This window comes from Melopsittacus undulatus, chromosome 5 (genome assembly GCF_012275295.1).
Source record: "Melopsittacus undulatus isolate bMelUnd1 chromosome 5, bMelUnd1.mat.Z, whole genome shotgun sequence".
In the NCBI taxonomy this organism is placed as follows: Eukaryota; Metazoa; Chordata; class Aves; order Psittaciformes; family Psittaculidae; genus Melopsittacus; species Melopsittacus undulatus.
This window is the reverse complement of record NC_047531.1, coordinates 27,117,053-27,134,771: the sequence shown is the minus strand read 5'-3', so window position 1 is coordinate 27,134,771 and position 17,719 is coordinate 27,117,053. Positions and strand designations below refer to the sequence as shown.

The 17,719-nt window shown below is 37.5% G+C and overlaps 1 protein-coding gene across 6 annotated transcripts in view; it reads left to right on the top strand.

Annotated features, from left to right (window-relative positions):
- Positions 1–17,719, top strand: part of KIF21A (kinesin family member 21A) — a 90,502-nt gene that overhangs the window by 53,261 nt on the left and 19,522 nt on the right. For 3 of the 6 annotated variants that reach the window (XM_031048352.2, XM_031048348.2, XM_031048353.2), the window contains exons 12-27: positions 165–203; positions 1,849–1,933; positions 2,047–2,164; positions 3,329–3,517; positions 4,352–4,551; positions 4,949–5,056; positions 5,552–5,620; positions 5,739–5,950; positions 6,646–6,799; positions 7,172–7,372; positions 9,110–9,211; positions 10,839–11,004; positions 11,501–11,521; positions 15,344–15,404; positions 15,599–15,653; positions 16,772–16,989. In XM_031048352.2, coding sequence (XP_030904212.2) covers positions 165–203; positions 1,849–1,933; positions 2,047–2,164; positions 3,329–3,517; positions 4,352–4,551; positions 4,949–5,056; positions 5,552–5,620; positions 5,739–5,950; positions 6,646–6,799; positions 7,172–7,372; positions 9,110–9,211; positions 10,839–11,004; positions 11,501–11,521; positions 15,344–15,404; positions 15,599–15,653; positions 16,772–16,989 — 1,998 coding nt within the window. The remainder of the gene's footprint in view (positions 1–164; positions 204–1,848; positions 1,934–2,046; positions 2,165–3,328; positions 3,518–4,351; positions 4,552–4,948; positions 5,057–5,551; positions 5,621–5,738; positions 5,951–6,645; positions 6,800–7,171; positions 7,373–9,109; positions 9,212–10,838; positions 11,005–11,500; positions 11,522–15,343; positions 15,405–15,598; positions 15,654–16,771; positions 16,990–17,719) is intronic. The other 3 variants (XM_031048350.2, XM_031048349.2, XM_031048351.2) reach the window with 3 other exon arrangements.

Sequence of the window (17,719 nt, the reverse complement as noted above, 5' to 3'; positions counted from 1 at the left end):
AAAATGTATTGCCTTTTTACTACTTGTTGTCTCTTTTAAAATTTCATTTTAAACTCCACAAGCTCATGTATCATTTTTTTACCTTCTTATCACTTTTGCTTTTCACTGTCTGGTTTGTCCTTCATTGGCTTGGCCTTCCAATACTGTACCTCCTGCTTTTGAAGGCTACAGAAACTTGAGGAAAGCAGTCAAGAAGAAAGAAGGTTGGAATATTTCCCAGGTTTTTAATTACCTGTCATTTCAATTAACTGGTTGTCATACATGAATAGAAGTTGGGTAGATCTATAAATGCTTCAAGAGTAATTCATTTGGCTTTTCATAATTCTTTCCTGTTCTGACTTGCAACAAGTGTGTTAACTGGAAGAAACCTCTGTTGTGGAATTGAGGTTGACTCTGGGATTTCACAGTGTTGAGCAAGTGTTTTGTGGGGAGGTGATGCTTTTGGGAGTTGAAATATAATAAAATAGATTCCTTTCTTGCATGAGCTATATGGAATGAAAGGTGGGAGGAAGGTGCAAGAGCTTATATCGTATGAGATATATAGCAGGCAGTGTATGACAATAGTCATGTTTGTGTGTGAGATCAAGAAGGTTTTGGACCTTCACACCTCAGCTAAGTTTGCTGCTTTTATTTTGAAAATAATGTGACTGAAGACTTAACCGTTCCTTCTGTTCAGTTTCAGACAAAGCAGTACATAAAGCTGAGGGCTCTAAAAAGGGAAATAAGGAATATCTTATTTTTCAGCTGTCTACTCTGATCCAAAAAATCCCCACTGAATTCATGCAGATGATGTGAATCCACAGATCAATAGCACATAAATTAAGCAGTACAATTCTGCCTAGAAGAGCTGCTGAGAATTTGTAGAAATGAGATTGTTTGGCTCAGTGTTCCCTGTATTCCACACTATGCAATCCTAACCACAATTTTTCATTATTACCACTGTGGTGTTTAGTACTGTCCTATCATGATTTGCCGTCTCCTGGGGATGACTTTGGGTTTGTGTATGTAGCACCTGAGGGACTGAAATTTGGTCTGTGACGATTTACAGAGTGCTATTGATTTTTGAATTTGAATTGTAATGTCTCAAATGTGCATTTACAACCTCAAAACTCATCCTAATGGGTAATGCACCAAACCCTCAAGACAAAACAAAAAAAGAACCCTGGTGTAATTTGTACAAGCCATCACTACAGTTCAAGTTGCCAAGAGTGGAAAGAATATACAGATACTTGGCTTTAGGTTTGGAACCACACTCTGAAAAAAGCCCAGCATGGAAATAGACTAAAATGTAAACTTAACTGTTGGGAAAATTTCTTTGAGACAGTCTTACTGCAAAAATTCAGTATTTCTCAACTCTCTTTGTAGAAATACTTATTTTGAGCATGTCCTTGATATCAAAGTAGATAACTGTATGATGTTTATGGTTCATACATAATCTTTCAAATGACTGTAAGCACAGTAGGCTCTGTGATAGTGTAGTAATACCTGTAACACATCCTGTATCTGCACACTATGGTTTTGTTTTTTTCTTTGTAAAAACTATTCTGGGTGTACTGCAACTTCATGCAAAATGAGTACTGATCTAGTATATGAAGATGTGTGTTCTCCCACTTGTGTAATGTGCCCTAAACCAATCATTAGTATTATTTTGCAAGCTAACATTAAGAGTAATTAACCATTGTTTTATTATCTGTGGGGATTTGGAAGTTGCATTTTACCTATGCCCAACATTTGTCTAACAAAACTTTGCTTTTCATCTTTATTTGGAACTGCAACTTATTGGTTTGGGGGATGGGAAGCACATGCCATTTCATTTTGTGAATGTTTTGTCTATGCCTCTTCTGCTAGTGTTAAAGAGGATAACACAGATAATGAGCAGGAGAAGAGAGATGAAAAAGGTACTTCGGAAAGAGAGAATAATGAATTGGAAGCGGTAAGTATTTAGACGTTTTTTGGTTTATTGGCTCATTGTCTAAAAATTTACAAGGGTTATAGGGGGATGGAAAAGTGTGTGTGCTTCATCATTCTATTTTGTATGTTTTGTAGGAGGAAATTCAGGAAGTAAGTGATCATGAAGATGAAGAAGAGGAAGATGATGAGGATGAAGATGACATGGAAGTTGTTGAAAGCTCAGATGAATCAGATTCCGACTCTGATGAAAAAGGTGACGTCAGTGCAATATTGTAGAATTTTACCAATACAGGCTGTCATTCCTTGGGTTTTGGTAGGCAAGATAGAATGTTGCCAACACACTGTCCATCATTCTATGTGGATTGGATGTCCAGTGAATTATATTTTTTTCTATGGTGCTAAAGCATGTAATAGACATTTAGGATCAAGTGTCTTCCTTGACATGTGGCTTTAAATTTAACCAGAGGCCATCAGGTGTTTGACAACACATTTCTTCTTTGGTTAGAATATTCCAAGTGTAAGATTTAAGTCCCGAATTAATTTATGTAGCTCTCATTCAGCTAATTTGGAAATGGTAGACTTCAGTTTTGAAAGACTGAAAGTCAATCAGCCTTTCTCATTTTTGTGTGGCATGCAAATTAGGACTGCTGAAGTCAGAGACAGCATCACCAGCAATTTTTCATGTGAGTTGGGCCAAATGGGCAAGCTAAATCTGATTCTTTCTTGTCAGAGAGTCACACAAACCCTTAGGAGGAGTTGCAGAACCTCCTCAACTGACATCTCTATTCTAGAGCACAAAATCTTAAGCCAAGAAAGTACCTAACTGACTAAAGAAATTCCAGTTTTAAAAACTTAACATATGGGTTAGTCCTTGCTTTTTCCTCCTGCTTTTCTCATTCCCTTCACCATTCCAGTCCATGATTGAGGTGGCCCTTCTCTCCTCAGAATTTTGGCTGTATCTTTCCAAGAGTTAAAGAAGAAATAGTGTCTCCCCTTGCAGTCTGCCAGCAGTTAAATTTTCCTTTTATAACTTGCTGGGTTATTCTGCAGCCCTGATGTGTCACTGAAGTCTCACAGCCTTTTGTACAGGAAATGACAGATTGCTGATGTTGAGATTTAAATGTAAATAATTACAACATATGTAATTATGTTGGTGATAGTTAGTAACTGTGATCCAATGAGAGATGCCTTTCCCTACCTGTTTCCTAGTTCTGGGATGGAAAATGTTTAAGGAGAGGACTTTGAACACATGACACAGACAAATTTTGTGTGCTGCAGTATGTTTTGTGTAGAACTCTCCTATGCGTAATATAGATGTCAGGAGATTACCCTAACGTAGGGTGTATCTGTATGTTATCCTTGCTGTTATTTTAACAAAAGTCTTAATTTTTAATCACTTTTTTTTTTTTAATTTTAGAAAATTATCAAGCTGACTTGGCAAACATCACCTGTGAAATAGCCATTAAGCAGAAATTGATAGATGAGCTAGAGAACAGCCAGCGAAGGTTGCAAACACTGAAGAAACAATATGAAGAGAAACTAATGATGCTACAGCATAAAATTCGAGACACTCAGCTTGAAAGAGATCAGGTTCTTCAAAATTTGGGTAAGGAATGCGTGATACAAGTTGAATTTTTGCTACTTACATTGCTTCCTCTTTCAAATGTGATAAGAAATCACAGAAAACAGAAATAGACTTGTACACACAATGCCAGTGAATCAGTCTTTACATATTTTAGTTTCTACAAGAATTGAGAGAGATTCTTTTTAAAAGATACTGCTATTGACAGGTATTTGATTTGGTTGGATAAGCACTTTCAGGTTCTTTCCTTCCCTCCTTTCTTTTGATTTGCATAATAATATAGACTAGGATCAGTGGCCTTTCAGAGAGGTTTTACTGACCAAACATTTTTGAATATGTAACAGAACTGGGATGGAAAACTAACTCTGAGTCAGGAAGTCCTATGCCACAAATAGTTGAACTTTGGGAGAGTCCTGGGGGAAGTGGTTTGGGTTTTAATTTATTTTTAAAAATATACTATGCATGCTTCATAGTTATACTTTATATGCTTTTGTTGTTCTTTTATTCCTTTTTGATTAGTGACAGAAAGGTATACTAGGCTTGGTTACTCTTGGGACTGTTGTTACAATCTTTTGCATGTATGTGTGAACAAGCGTGTATGTCTCTGTGTCTTCAGGTGCTCAAGTTATTTGTTGTATAGTGCAAATAAATCAGGAGAGTGTTAACACTTGATCTGTTATCCAAGAACACACAAGGTGGAAATTACAAAGCAGTGCAGGTGACAGGAGCTAGAGGCAAATTAAGTTTTTCAAAGATATTGCAGGTAATGCTAAAAGCAGAGGAAGCAGTGAACTGCTGTGGCTGGCAAAAGGAAACCATCTGGAACAAAAGCATATTAAGAATTCCTTTTTGTTCTAGGTTCTGTAGAGACCTATTCAGAAGAAAAGGCAAAAAAAATCAAGTCAGAGTATGAAAAGAAACTTCAAGCTATGAATAAAGAACTGCAGAGACTTCAAACAGCACAAAAGGAACATGCACGACTGCTTAAAAATCAGTCTCAATATGAAAAGCAACTGAAGAAACTGCAGCAGGAAGTGACAGAGATGAAGAAAACCAAGGTATACTTCAGTATATTGAATTGTTGTACAATGAGTGTTTACTGAAAAATGGGTTGAAATCTCTTGTGCATTTATCTGCCAGGTAACTGTTCTTACTGTCAGCTGCTTCAAAGTCTGAAAACAGAAACTATAATATATGAAGACTAGGCTGTTCCTGCGGGAGAGGTGTGGCTTTTAAGTTTAATGAACATAAATTACACTATCAAACATAGAGAAGCTTGAACTTCTTTTTAGCTGTTCTTCAGCACTGAGTGAAGAAGACAGAGATGGAGGAAGTAGATTGCTAAAAGCATGTAATATACTGGAAGATGGCAGTTTGAAGAGGAAACTCCATATGAGTGAGAGCAGGGAAGTAGCGCTTGAGTGTAAGCTTTTCTAAACGATGACCTCTTTACAGGTTCGCTTGATGAAACAAATGAAAGAAGAGCAGGAGAAAGCTAGAATGACTGAGTCTAGAAGAAACAGAGAAATTGCACAGCTTAAAAAGGAACAACGCAAGCGAGAGGTGATTTGTCACATAAGAACTTTCATTTGGAATAAACATCTATCATTATGATGATAATCTGCTTGCAGGCACACACCATGTGTATATGCACTCACTAAGGCAGACGTGTACCCATATATTTTCACCAGTCAAAATGCCCATTAATTCAGTTTGACTTTATGATAATTTGGTTCCTACCTTCTGGTGATAACTACTAGAGAAAATAGAAGGCTTACTGATTATGATTAAGTATATCAGTATTTTATTAATGAATCTTTACGAAACTATTGGTACCACCTTGCTTGCATGCAAGTATTCTTTTTTGATAGGGATTTGGTTTAGTGAAACACTTATTTTCATTCTGCACTAAAAAATGCAAGAAACAATTGTGACTTGACCACTTGATGTCACTACAGTTTTGAAATCTTTTATTAGTGTATAAAGGTCTCTTATGCAATACAATCGTTGTGTCAGATAGTAGAAAAAGTATCATGTGCTGTTTGTATTTTTCCACAGCATCAGCTCAAGCTTTTAGAAGCTCAGAAAAGAAATCAAGAAGTTATCTTACGCCGCAAAACTGAAGAGGTATTGTGGTATAAAAAAGCCCCAATAATTCATCATTGAAACCAGAATGATACTGTATTCCTGTGAGTTAGAATGCAGCTTTGATGAGAGGTAATGGTGTCTTTGCCCTCCATTTCAGGTCACAGCCCTTCGTCGGCAAGTAAGGCCTCTGTCTGATAAAGTGGCTGGAAAAGTAAGTCGAAAGCTGAGTTTGCCTGAGCATCCTATGCAGGAAGCAAGTTCTAGCGCATCAGTTGAGCATGATGGTTCAAGAACAGCAATACAGCAGAAAATGAGAATTCCTGTTGCAAGGGTTCAGGCATTATCTGTAACTGCAACAAATGGAACAGGGTAAGGACTGAAATGGTTTGGTACTCTCTTATGCAAAATAAAAATTACATTAACTTTCTAGAAGATAATGTGATGATAACAAAATAAAAATTACATTAACTTTCTAGAAGATAATGTGATGATAACACTTATTGCAGTAGTTATTTTTCAAACTATTGTTATGTAATGCTCATAAAACGGGCAGTTTGCTATTATCAAATGCAATTTGAGTTTTGTGGGTTTAAGACTGTGGAATAATATATAATGGCATTAAAGGACAAATCACATTAAGTAACCCCAAAATTTCAAGATGCAGTTAACCTGTTCTTAAAAAGAACTCTCCTTGGTGGTTCAATCCTGCAGTGTTCTAAGTACAAAGAAAAATTTGTCAAAAAACACAATCCAGTATATTAACTGCTGTGTTTCTGAAGCCCATCTCCTTGTTAAACAGGGAAAAACTGTTGGGTAACATTTGATTTCATGGTGCATCATACAAGATGCCAGTGTTTTATACCTGTTTTTCAAGTGCAGTATATTAGAGTGCAGTAGAGTTCAGGGCTGGGTGTAGGTATCTGTTCTGGTGCAGTGAAAAGCTGCAAGAAGTTCTGCAAGAAACTTAAGTTGTCCATGAAAACTGTTCTGGCCTGATCATTTCTACAGTCAAATGTGTAACTGGACTATTTCAGACTTAGGTGTTTCTCTTGAATTTGTCACAGAAAGAAATATCAGCGAAAAGCAGTGACAAGCAGAGTTTATTCCTCAAAGGCAGCCAGGATGAAGTGGCAGTTACTTGAACGCAGAGTGACTGATATCATTATGCAGAAGATGACCATTTCCAATATGGAGGCAGATATGAACAGATTACTTACGGTGTGTGATCTACTATTCACTGTTGGCTGTATCAACATAGTAAATAGAGAACAGTGCATTTATGTTTGCTGTAAATGAATTGCTCTGATGGTAGCACAGGCAAAGTGACTTGGAATCCGTTGTGGTTAATGAACATGCTCTTTAACAGATCCAGTAAACATTTGGACCATGTAGTTATTGTGCTTAGTAAGAATTAAAAAGCACATTAAAGGGATCATGTGCAAGTATATTAATATATTCACCTGCATAACTTCCTGTAGATATCATGATATGTTAAAGTATAACAAGGAAAAGAAAACAAAAAAGGCACTTAAGTACCCTAAGTGTTTGCTAATTCCCTTTTATATGAAATCATGTCTTTGGGGAAAACAGCAACGTGAAGAACTTACAAAAAGAAGAGAAAAGCTTTCAAAGAAGAGGGAGAAGCTCATCAAGGATGGGGGTGGCAATGAAGCAGATAGAAATGTCCAAAACATAAATGAAGAGATGGAATCACTAACTGCAAATATAGACTACATTAATGACAGCATTTCTGACTGCCAAGCAAACATTATGCAAATGGAGGAAGCAAAGGTAGGTCAAATATTAATGCAAAAATAATAAAATGGAGAAAATACAACTGTTAGCCTTGGAGATGTTCTTATTTAGAAATTAATTTTGCTTTGGCTGTATAATTATTGACCCAGGAAGTGAGAATTGGTGAAGACTTGGGTGGACTCTGAAATTAAGAATTTTTATTTAACTGAACTTTCAGATCTGAGTTTTAGTGTTAATAGCGTAATTCAAGTTAAGCTTGGAAAGCATTTACATGTTGAAGTTGATGCTTTCTATTCTGCTAACATTAAATTAATATAATCTTGCAGCTGGAGGCTAACAGCTTGTATCCTTTTCCTGCATCTGTTCATATGCTTCCACTCCCTTGTATTGTTTTGTATACTTTAAATACATCTAAATTTTTTGTATGTGAGAATTTATGTGAATTCTTTATTTTGCATTGTAATATATTTTCAATTATGGAACAGTGGTTTTCTGTACAGTGTTTTGGGGTGACTTGTCAAATAGCAATTGTTTATATTATGATTGAAAAAGAAAAGTCAATATTACCAAAAACAGTGAAATTCAAATGTGGTGTTGCTATTTAAGCCCAGGTGTAACTCAGAACCATGCAGCTGCTCGCTCACTCCCCCATTTCCTCCCCCTGCTCCCGGAGGGATGGGGAGGAGAATCGAAAGACTGTAACTCCCAAGGGTTGAGACAAGAACAGTCCAGTAACTAAGGTATAACACAAACCACAGGGAAGAGCATACAGCTGCTCACCACTCGCCTACCAATACCCAGTCTGACGAAGCAGTGATCTAACCCTTCTGGGTAACTGCCCCCAGTTTATACAGTGGACATTACGTGCTGTGGCATGGAATACCTCTTTGGCTAGTTTGGATCAGGTGTCCTGTTTCTGCTTCCTCCTGGCTTCCCCTCGTCCCTGGCAGAGCATGAGACTCAGAAAATCCTTGGTCAGACCAAGCATTACTGAGCAGCAACTAAAAACGTTGTTAATGGCACTATTCCCAGGCCAAAAATAAAAATATAGCACTGCACCAGCTACTAAGAAGGAGAAAAATTACTGCTGCTGCTGAACGCAGGACTTGTGGAAACTTTTATAATGCGCATCACACCTTACATGATCCAGTGAAAGGAATCCACCACATACGATCTCTTAGGTATCTTGGCACATAGTTACATGAACTGTAATACTTATCCTTATTTTTAGGTGGTAGCCCTCTCCCACCTTGGGCTAATCTGTGCTTTAATGTATGTTACATCACCAGCAGCTTCTACTATTTTGCTCACATAGGATTTTCTTGAATTTTGTGCAGTACAGTGCAAGATTATAGGACTTAATCAGTAAAGAAGTAGTGAACACAAAAGACTTAATAGTTCTAACAGATGCCAGAGTGCTTGACACTGACAGAGAACAATCTGAAGAAAAATGAGGAAAAGACGAGGGGGAGAAGCCTTCAAATGTATGAAGGCTTCAGACAGTGTAGAATTTGCACTTACTTCTGCATCCAAGCTTAACTTGTAGAAAGGAGTCTGAGTTGGAGATGGGTAACTAGGAGAGGAACTGCGGCACTGGAAGAGACTGGGAAGGCAGCAGAGTCTGTACTGTGTGGTGCTCTGGAAAAGAAATATTTCAGTTGTGGTTTAGAGGTCCTAAGGGATGAACTGGATGATACTGCAGCATTTTCACTTTTTCTGTTTTCAGTGTTTACTGTAGTGATTTTCACACTGTTTTTACTGCTCCACACATAGGAAGAAGGAGAGACCTTGGATGTAACGGCAGTGATTAATGCTTGCACTTTGACAGAAGCTCGATATTTGCTTGATCACTTCCTCACAATGGGTATCAATAAGGTAATGCATTAAGTGAAATAAGTATATGCCATGTACCAGGACCAGAGCTGTGCTGACACAAAAGCTGATCAATGTGCATTAGACAAAGCAAAGCTGGTCAATGCTATGGAGTCATGTGGGTTCTCAGCGTGAAGGCCCTCGAGATCTATTGTTGCCTTCAACCTGTTGCCTGTTTTTCAACCCCTGGTAGATCCTATTTCACTGTACTATGTACCTCATGCTGTTATTGTAAGAGCACTAACTTTTTGTAATCAAATCAGTCTCTTCCTGTGTTTTTCAACAAGCTCCTACAGAATGCTCAGGGGCTCTTTTTTTAAAGATTGGCTCAGCCACTTAAATATGAGCTTTTAAAAAAATGTGGTTTAAGAAGTATATTGATGCATAGCATGCTAAAGTCGGACTGCTACTTTTGAATGGAGCAGTAAGGGTTCTTTCTGAAACCTTGGGGAGTTCTGTTTTCAGAATGAGTGTTTGGCAGTTTATAACCCAGTGCACAGAGGTACTTGTTGCTGCCTTTTTTTTTCCTGTTGGGAGGCCATACTTAATATTATTGAATCAAATGAAAGATTTCAAGGGTCTTGAAATCAATCACATTGGCTTATGTAAATTTCAGTCTTCTGCTTTATTTTTTTTCAGCCACTGGGTGGGTCAGATGGATACCCAATACCCAGAGTTAAACGAGGAAAGTGCCTCTGACTTACTATGTTAACAATTTCTCCTTATCATGATATAAAAGCTCCATTATGTGAAGGTGTTTCTCCTCTTTCTGTTATGTAATTAGTGTGTAGAAACACTAAAGGTATGGGCTTTTTTTCCAAAATTTACCATGCCTGCTGTCTGTTCTATTGTTTGTTTCCATGCAAAATGTGTCTGTTTGTATATTGGTTTAGTTCATGATAAAACCAGAACCTAATGTGTAAGTCCATATTACTACATTTCTCAAGTGCTAGCACGCGACGACTTGTAAAAACACAGAAAAATTTGAGTACTAGTGCTTGAGAAAGAAATGTTGCACCTTAATTTTTCCCTACTGTTTCCGCTTCTTGGAAACCATTTTCTGTAAATTTTCTTGCTTATGTTTTCTACAACTAAAATACTCCTGCCCATGCATGCATCTAGGGAGTTCCCTTAGAATGTGCTCTCTCTTAAGTTAGGCCATGAGATCTGTCATCCACAGCTTAAAGTTCACTGTGTGATTCTGTAGGAAGGGTTATGGTTCTGGGGTGATCGTGGGGTTTTTTTTTTTTGGTGGGTTTTTCTTGTGGTGGGTTTCCTCCCTCCCCATCCCTCCCTTTTGTTCTAGAGTACGATAAGTAATAATTAGAACTACTTACATTTGAAAACAGGTGTTGATTTTTCAGATGCTCACCACTCTTAAATAAATGCAGAGTCTATGAATTGTACTTGGGAGTTATGTCCAACTTGGCCACTAAATGCATATTTGCAGGGCAGAGAGGAACACAAGGTAAATTAATGTTTAATGACTCTAACAAAACCAAAAAGGCCTGTAGTTGACACCTGCTCTTTAGGCTGTGAGAGGAAGATTACAATGTGTAGTTTTTTTTAAAAGTAAGGAAAGAATGGTGTTAAAGCATTTGACATCTTTTCCTTTCTTTATCCCTCCCAGGGTCTCCAAGCAGCTCAGAAAGAAGCTCAGATCAAAGTTCTTGAGGGACGCCTTAAGCAGACAGAAATTACTAGTGCTACTCAAAACCAGCTGCTCTTTCACATGCTAAAAGAAAAAGCTGAGTTAAATCCTGAACTCGATGCTTTGCTGGGTCATGCTTTGCAAGGTAATTCTGTCATGTTGGATTCTGAGTAGTCAGCTGCATGTTGTGTTTGCCTCTCATGCATGCTCTACTGGGTATTCTAGGCTGTTTCTTTTCTGAATAGATGCTGTATTTTAACATCTTAAACTCTATTTCACAATTGATGTGCATGTATGTAATTTTTTGTTATATCCCCTTGGCAGTAAAATGTAGGAAATAGTGTTTTTTATTAGTAAGACTTTTTAAATTCAAATAATACGCTTCTTATTTTTACAAAAGACTTTACATTTACAATTTGGTATGTTTTTAACTTCTGAATATGAAATTCTAAATATGCAATCCTGTTCAGTCCTGTTCAAATGGCATCATATGTCTATTACGGCATCTATTCTACTTCTTATGAGATGATAATAAGAAAAATTTATAATACATTGGGTACTTTTGTTTTATTTCTTTTTATAAATGGATATGTTTTGATTGGAATGTTGCTTTTGTTTCCTTGTTGCTGTTATTTACACAGACCTAGATAGCATACAGCTGGGTAAGTATGTTTAGCTTTCTGTGTACTGTACAGCTGCACGAGTTACTAATTCATTCATGTTCACTAACTGGTGCATCTTAGAATTTGTTGAGTGTGTGAAGGTTGCATGAACTATTCTGTAAATGTGCTCATTATCATGAGATTACAGAGCATCTCTTCCTTTCTGAAACCACCCACAGCCCTCATGTTAGATTTGTCAGATAAGTGACCACAGTAAGCAGTTGTATTTCAATTTTGTGACTTGCTGCTTATGAAGCTATATGGTATGTTCAGACTACATAAAGCTGTTTTATGGTTACTACTGCTCTAGTTGTGACAAATTCTGCTCATCTATTTAGATCTGAAAATAAAATAATTCTTGACATGCAGGTCACTTCTAACCTGTTGCAGATAGCTCATTTTGTAGTGTAAGTATGGTACAGAATGCAGATTATATCTCACTTTTTCAATTTGGTTTAGTTACTGATTTTTGTGTTGAGTCTGTTGCTATTGCTTTCAAATGATTCCCAAGCAAATTACATTTATTTTCTCACCTCTACAAGATCATATGTGTTAGAAACTTGAAAAAAAAATTCTGATGTCTGCAACAACTCCTTTTACATTGTCTTGTGTTACTTCTAATCCAGTTATGCTGTCCTTTGCTAGTTTGCATAGGCATCTGAAATATTTCAAAAGCACAAGACTGCCTGAAAGTGTATAGATCACCATCTAGTGTAAGCTGGTAAGAACTTTGCCAGCTTCCTGGCAGTTGACACCTGAAATCCATGTCAGGGCATCTTGCTGCATACAGACAGTATTTAGTCAGGAACCTCAGTGGTTAATATCGCAGCACATGTAAAATAGACTCTTAGTGTGTGTGCATGTGTATGTTCATCCTGTTGGGGTGAGAGCAATATTTCTCCTGCAGGGAAGTTAGCATTGTTTTTTCTTTCGCTTTGGACAGGCTTTTACTGATTAACAGCATCTGGAGCAGTGAAAAGACACTTATTACATGCACTGATACAGTAGCTCCATAAAGATTTTGTAGAGTATATCTCATTAAAGAAGCTTTTTAACATTTTGCAAGCATGAATTGAGGCTTTCAAATTATCTAAACCACTCAGGACTATGCTAACGCTTTATATGAAAGAAACTTCACTGTGGGTGTATCTTTGCTGAATATGCTGAACTAACCTCCGTCCACACTGAAATCCAAACTGTTGATAGTCTCTGTTCTGTAAGTCACTAGTGGCTGTATCTTTTGAGCTGCAGGAAGTTCAGACAGTTATAGCGAGATTTTAAGGCTGGGACTGCCAGCAGGTTAGCAGGGACTCTGATGCAAAGGCTCCCTGGTAACCTGACATGATTCCCAAAGGTGGAAGTGTGCACAGCATCAGATCCTGAGACCACTTTCACCAGGATGCTTGACAGCTTGGTAGCAGTACCAAGCCAGCCCCATCCTGAGCGAGAGGGATTAAACTTCCATGGTGCTTGTGAACTGTTCCCTTGATGTTGACTTTCAGCTCTGATACCTTCGGAAGTTATTAGCCATTTGAATACACTTGGCTTGAAAAAGTTTGGGTATTCCCCACTCTAGATGCACACCTGCCATCAAGCATGGACTTAAAGGGTTCAGGCTGCAGGAAAGTACATTACATGGTCAGACCCTTAGAATGTGCTTTGATTGCACACCTGTCTTGTTTGTGAATGAACTATCTGCCATTCACTATCCTATCTGCTCTTGTGAAGAGTTAAAATGACCATGAAATTGAGTCCTGGGTATTGCTGGAGGGACTCCTTTCCGAATAATTGTAGGAGTTGCTTTTCCTTCCTACCTGTGACTTCTGGAAGTTCATGGATGTGAATAAAACCATCTATGTGCAGATCTCTGGATGAACTGTGCTGGTGTACTGTGTTGTACTGGTACTGTTTGGTTGCCTCTGCAGGAGGATGAAGCCAAAAAATCCAAAAAGCTCCCTGCTGTTCTTCAGTCAGTGATCTATCAGCAGTCATCTCTGCTGCTCCTCACAAGCAATACTGCCTTTACTAACTGTATTGCTTCTGTCATCTTTTCTCATTTGTGAGTGCTTGCAGGATCTTGCTCTTCTGCCTCTTCTGTTTCTTTTTGTTGTTTCTATGTGCTGGCTTCTACCTGGGGACATTGTGCAGTCTTCCTGCGCTGAACTGCAGACAAACTGAAGAAAAATAACAAGGGCACATCAGTGTGAGCCTACAAATAAAATCCCATCTTTTGTGGCCATCCCACACTTCCTGCTTTGTTATCTGTTAAAGCTTATTGCAAATTCTGTATGAGAAAGGGATAAAGTAACCCCACTGTAGTACGAATCCTATATTTAAAAAATACATTTATTGATACTAATTTTGTGCCTTGTTAGAAGAAGCAGTACTCTTGATCCCCACTTCTGCAGGAGACATAGAATAATAACGTGTATAGAAAAGGTTTACTATGGGCTCAGATCTAGGATAGAACAAAAAAGAAAATTAAGTGCTATTCCTGTGACCCTACTTTCTTTACAATGTTGTTAAAACTGATAAAGCAGTTGAGTACCTCAAAAGTGCATTGTTGGTGCTGGTGCTAAATTGATGTTTGGTTTTGACTTTTCCAGGAAACATTTTTAGATGTAGCATACATTAGAAGGCAGTATTTCTCTTTTCTTCATTCCTTCTCAGAGTGCAACTGGAAACTCTATGGTTTTGATTTCTGCACAGCATGAACTTGCACTTAAAACATATATATGGGCAAACCTATTTTAATATGAGTGCCAAATATATTGGTTCTGTGCATTACAAATGGTATATGCTTTCTTGCAAATAGTAAGTACACCAACTTAAAGCATCTCTAATAATAAAGAAGAGATGTAATGTCATTAGAATCTTATTTATTCATTACAATTTCATCAGGGACTCCACTTTTGTGAATATGTTACTGATGTCCTTAAACTGTGCTTAAAATAATAATATACAAATTAGAGCATTTGTTTTCCCAACAGTTTGGAACTGGTTGTTGCAGCTTAATGTTTTGCACTGTTTGCATGCAGCCGTGTTGATCTGATGTTTGACAGTGTTAGTGTGTGGCATGCATGCTGGTTTTGTCTTTTGTGAACAGGTTTGTGTACTCGTTTTACCTCAGGAGCATTTCTACTGAACAGCTTCATTTCATAGTTAACTTCAATACAATTAATCTCTTTTTAGGAAGCAGTTCTATAGAGCTAAGTGGTGGCATCATCCTGTTTTGAAACCTAAATACTTGTATACTAAGAAAGTTACTGCTTCTTGTCAGCCCAAATGATACCATTCAGTATAAGCTTAGGCTGAGCCCCAGCTTGCTAGCTAGTTAAAAGTAGATTTTTTTCATTATGACCAGGCTGATTCTGACTTAGAGCAAGAAGATTACTGAAAAAGAGGAGAGAGAGACATCCTTACTTGTCCATTGATTTACATCCTGTCTCTTCTATGTCTTGCAGTTAATTTCCTTTACTGTATCTTTTTTTTTTCCTTCCAGTTTTGCTTCTAGAATTTCTCTGGCTTTCTGTCATCCCCGTGGCTCTGCTACAACAGATAGAGGACCACATTTGGCACAGTATGCCTAGGTGTATGATTTATTTAGCTTGTATGAAAAACTTAGTTTAGACATCAGGAAAAATTGGTAGGGACTGGCTAGCAAATAGTCAAGATACTTTGAAAATCTCTACCTTTTTTATGCTTTTGATGTGTGTATTCATCTACATTCGACATTGTCAGAGCTGTTTTGTATAGCACTTAAAACCTGCAAGTCCTCGTTCAGAGGGACAAGCTAACAAAATTCTCTTGGAAATTTTCTAGAAAATTTGGAAGATAGTACTGATGAGGATGCCCCATTGCATAGTCCCGGAACAGAAGGAAGGTGAGCAGTATTTGTTAAAAGGTAAATGGGTATGGTTCTGGAAAAATTACTGTCTTTGTAATGCAACACGTATCTACTACAAGATGCCTCTGATATTGTTTCATTATACTTTGCACATAATTTCAGTGAAGAATCAAATAAAACTACACATTCTGAAAAACTGTTTTGTAACTGTAATGCAATTTTTCTTTTAGTTCACTGTCTTCTGATCTTTTGAAGCTCTGCGGTGAAGTCAAACCCAAAAGCAAGGTAGGCTGTATGATGATGATTCATCTGAACATCTTTTAAATTATTCTATGATTTTATGGTACCTTCTGGAGGATGCTCATGCTTTGCTCTAGAGACACTAATGAAGACATGTAAAATGTGAACTTAACATACAGTTCATGTGATTTGTATGTAATATGCTTTTGTGTGGTACTTCTCTCTGAGAAGCAATTATAAAAATACACTTTTCCAGTATTTTGTGGTCAAATTTTTACAGCTTTGGAAAGAGATATATTGTTCCATTCACTGTGATTATTTGTTTCTCTGCTCACAGAAGCATAAACCAAGTTTGTGAAGTACATAGGAGCTTAGCCTCCACTCTTCTAACTGTAGTTGGCTTTGGAGGACTATCTCTAGGTATCTGTTGCATTATTGGTGTGCAACTTTTGGGCTGATAAATTGAGTAATTTTGGTCTGCATAAAATAAACGTGTCATTTTTGTAATAGTTCTGTCCAGACTGGACCTCTGTCTTCCCCAATGGTTGTTCTTTCCCTGAAGAGTACGTCTTAATTTCACAGCATCTTCACAGCTAACATGTATGATCAGTTTGCTAAGAATGACTGTGTTGCACAAAGCATGGCTCTTTTGTGAGGTTTTCTGTTTTAAATTTGTTGAAATGCCAAACAAGCCTTAATTCATGTTGTCTTAAACTACTTTTGGAGTGGTATAAGTAACCTACGTAGCAGAGGTTGTATACAGAAGCAGCATCGGGTTGAAAAGTCACAAAAAGGGTAGCTATTTAAATTTATGCTTTGCTTTATTCCTGTTATAGTGCGCTTCATTTAGATAAACCTTTAATTCAAAATTCATTTGGATAAATAGGAGAGTAATGTTGTACTCCTGTAGTATTGACCTGCACTTGTAGCTGGTTGAAAGGGTATCCCTGGAAACCACTTGTCAAATCAGTGTTTCACTCTGTTGAATTTGTCTTGCCTTCTATGAAATTGTTGCCGAAGAGTAGAGGTGAGCTACTTGATTTAGTTTCCAAAGGTGATTGAGGGGAATGCTAATTACCAGCTAATGATTAAGCTTAAATGTAGCACTCTTGACCCATACCATGAAATATCTAAGATGCAACTTGGTTTTTATTTGTGCCCAGGCCCGTCGGAGGACCACAACCCAGATGGAGTTGCTATATGCAGACAGCAGCGATCAAGTCTCTGACATCAGTGCTACAGCCTCTACTTCATCTGGCCCTCTTGCATCAGTTGCAGAAACGCAAGAAAGTGGGATGGCTGCTGACACAAATGATACTTCTGCTAGGGACAGAGAGTCTATTTCCCCACCATCTGGCTTACCTTCTAAGATAGGCAGCATGTAAGTTTGGCCATGCTGTACTAATTCTTTGCTTAAAAAAACAACAACAAAAAAAGCATGTTGCCAGTTTCTTGTAATCTATTATTTTAACTTCACAAAGGAGGTTGATATACTTGAAGCTTACTAAATAATACTCACAAAGCTTCTCCTTCTTTTCTACCATCACCGTTCTGGAAAGTATAACCTCATTGCTGTGCTTCTTACTGAAGATATGCATTCTGTTAAGTTGCTTTGTCATAGTAAAATTATTGTAGCCTTGTTTTTAAGTAGTGGGAAAACCCCACCTAGTACTTTGGATACTTTGCTTTGTTAATACTATTGAGAAATATAAATTTGAGGGAGGTACTGAGAACCTGCTTAGAACAGTAGAGAGAGAAAAGAAAATCAAACCCAACACCTCCTCCCCAAACTCAAAACTTTATATAATGTAGTAAGAGTATCTGTGTATGGTCCTGACTGTTAGGTGCAATCTTCCTGTGGGTCATCTTGTGTGGACCACACTTAAACTGAAGAAGTCTTTACAGCAATAGAGTTACAAGTGTAAACTTGAAAGAAATATTTTGGAGAATATGAATCCTGAAAAATCGTTTCTATTTGCAGGTTGCACTTTTACCTGCAGAACAGATTTACTAATTAAAAGTATTACTTGATGACAAATAGAATGAAAGTATTATTTTTGTCTTTTTTAATATGGGGGCAGCAGGTCTCGCTCACATGCACTCTCTTTTTC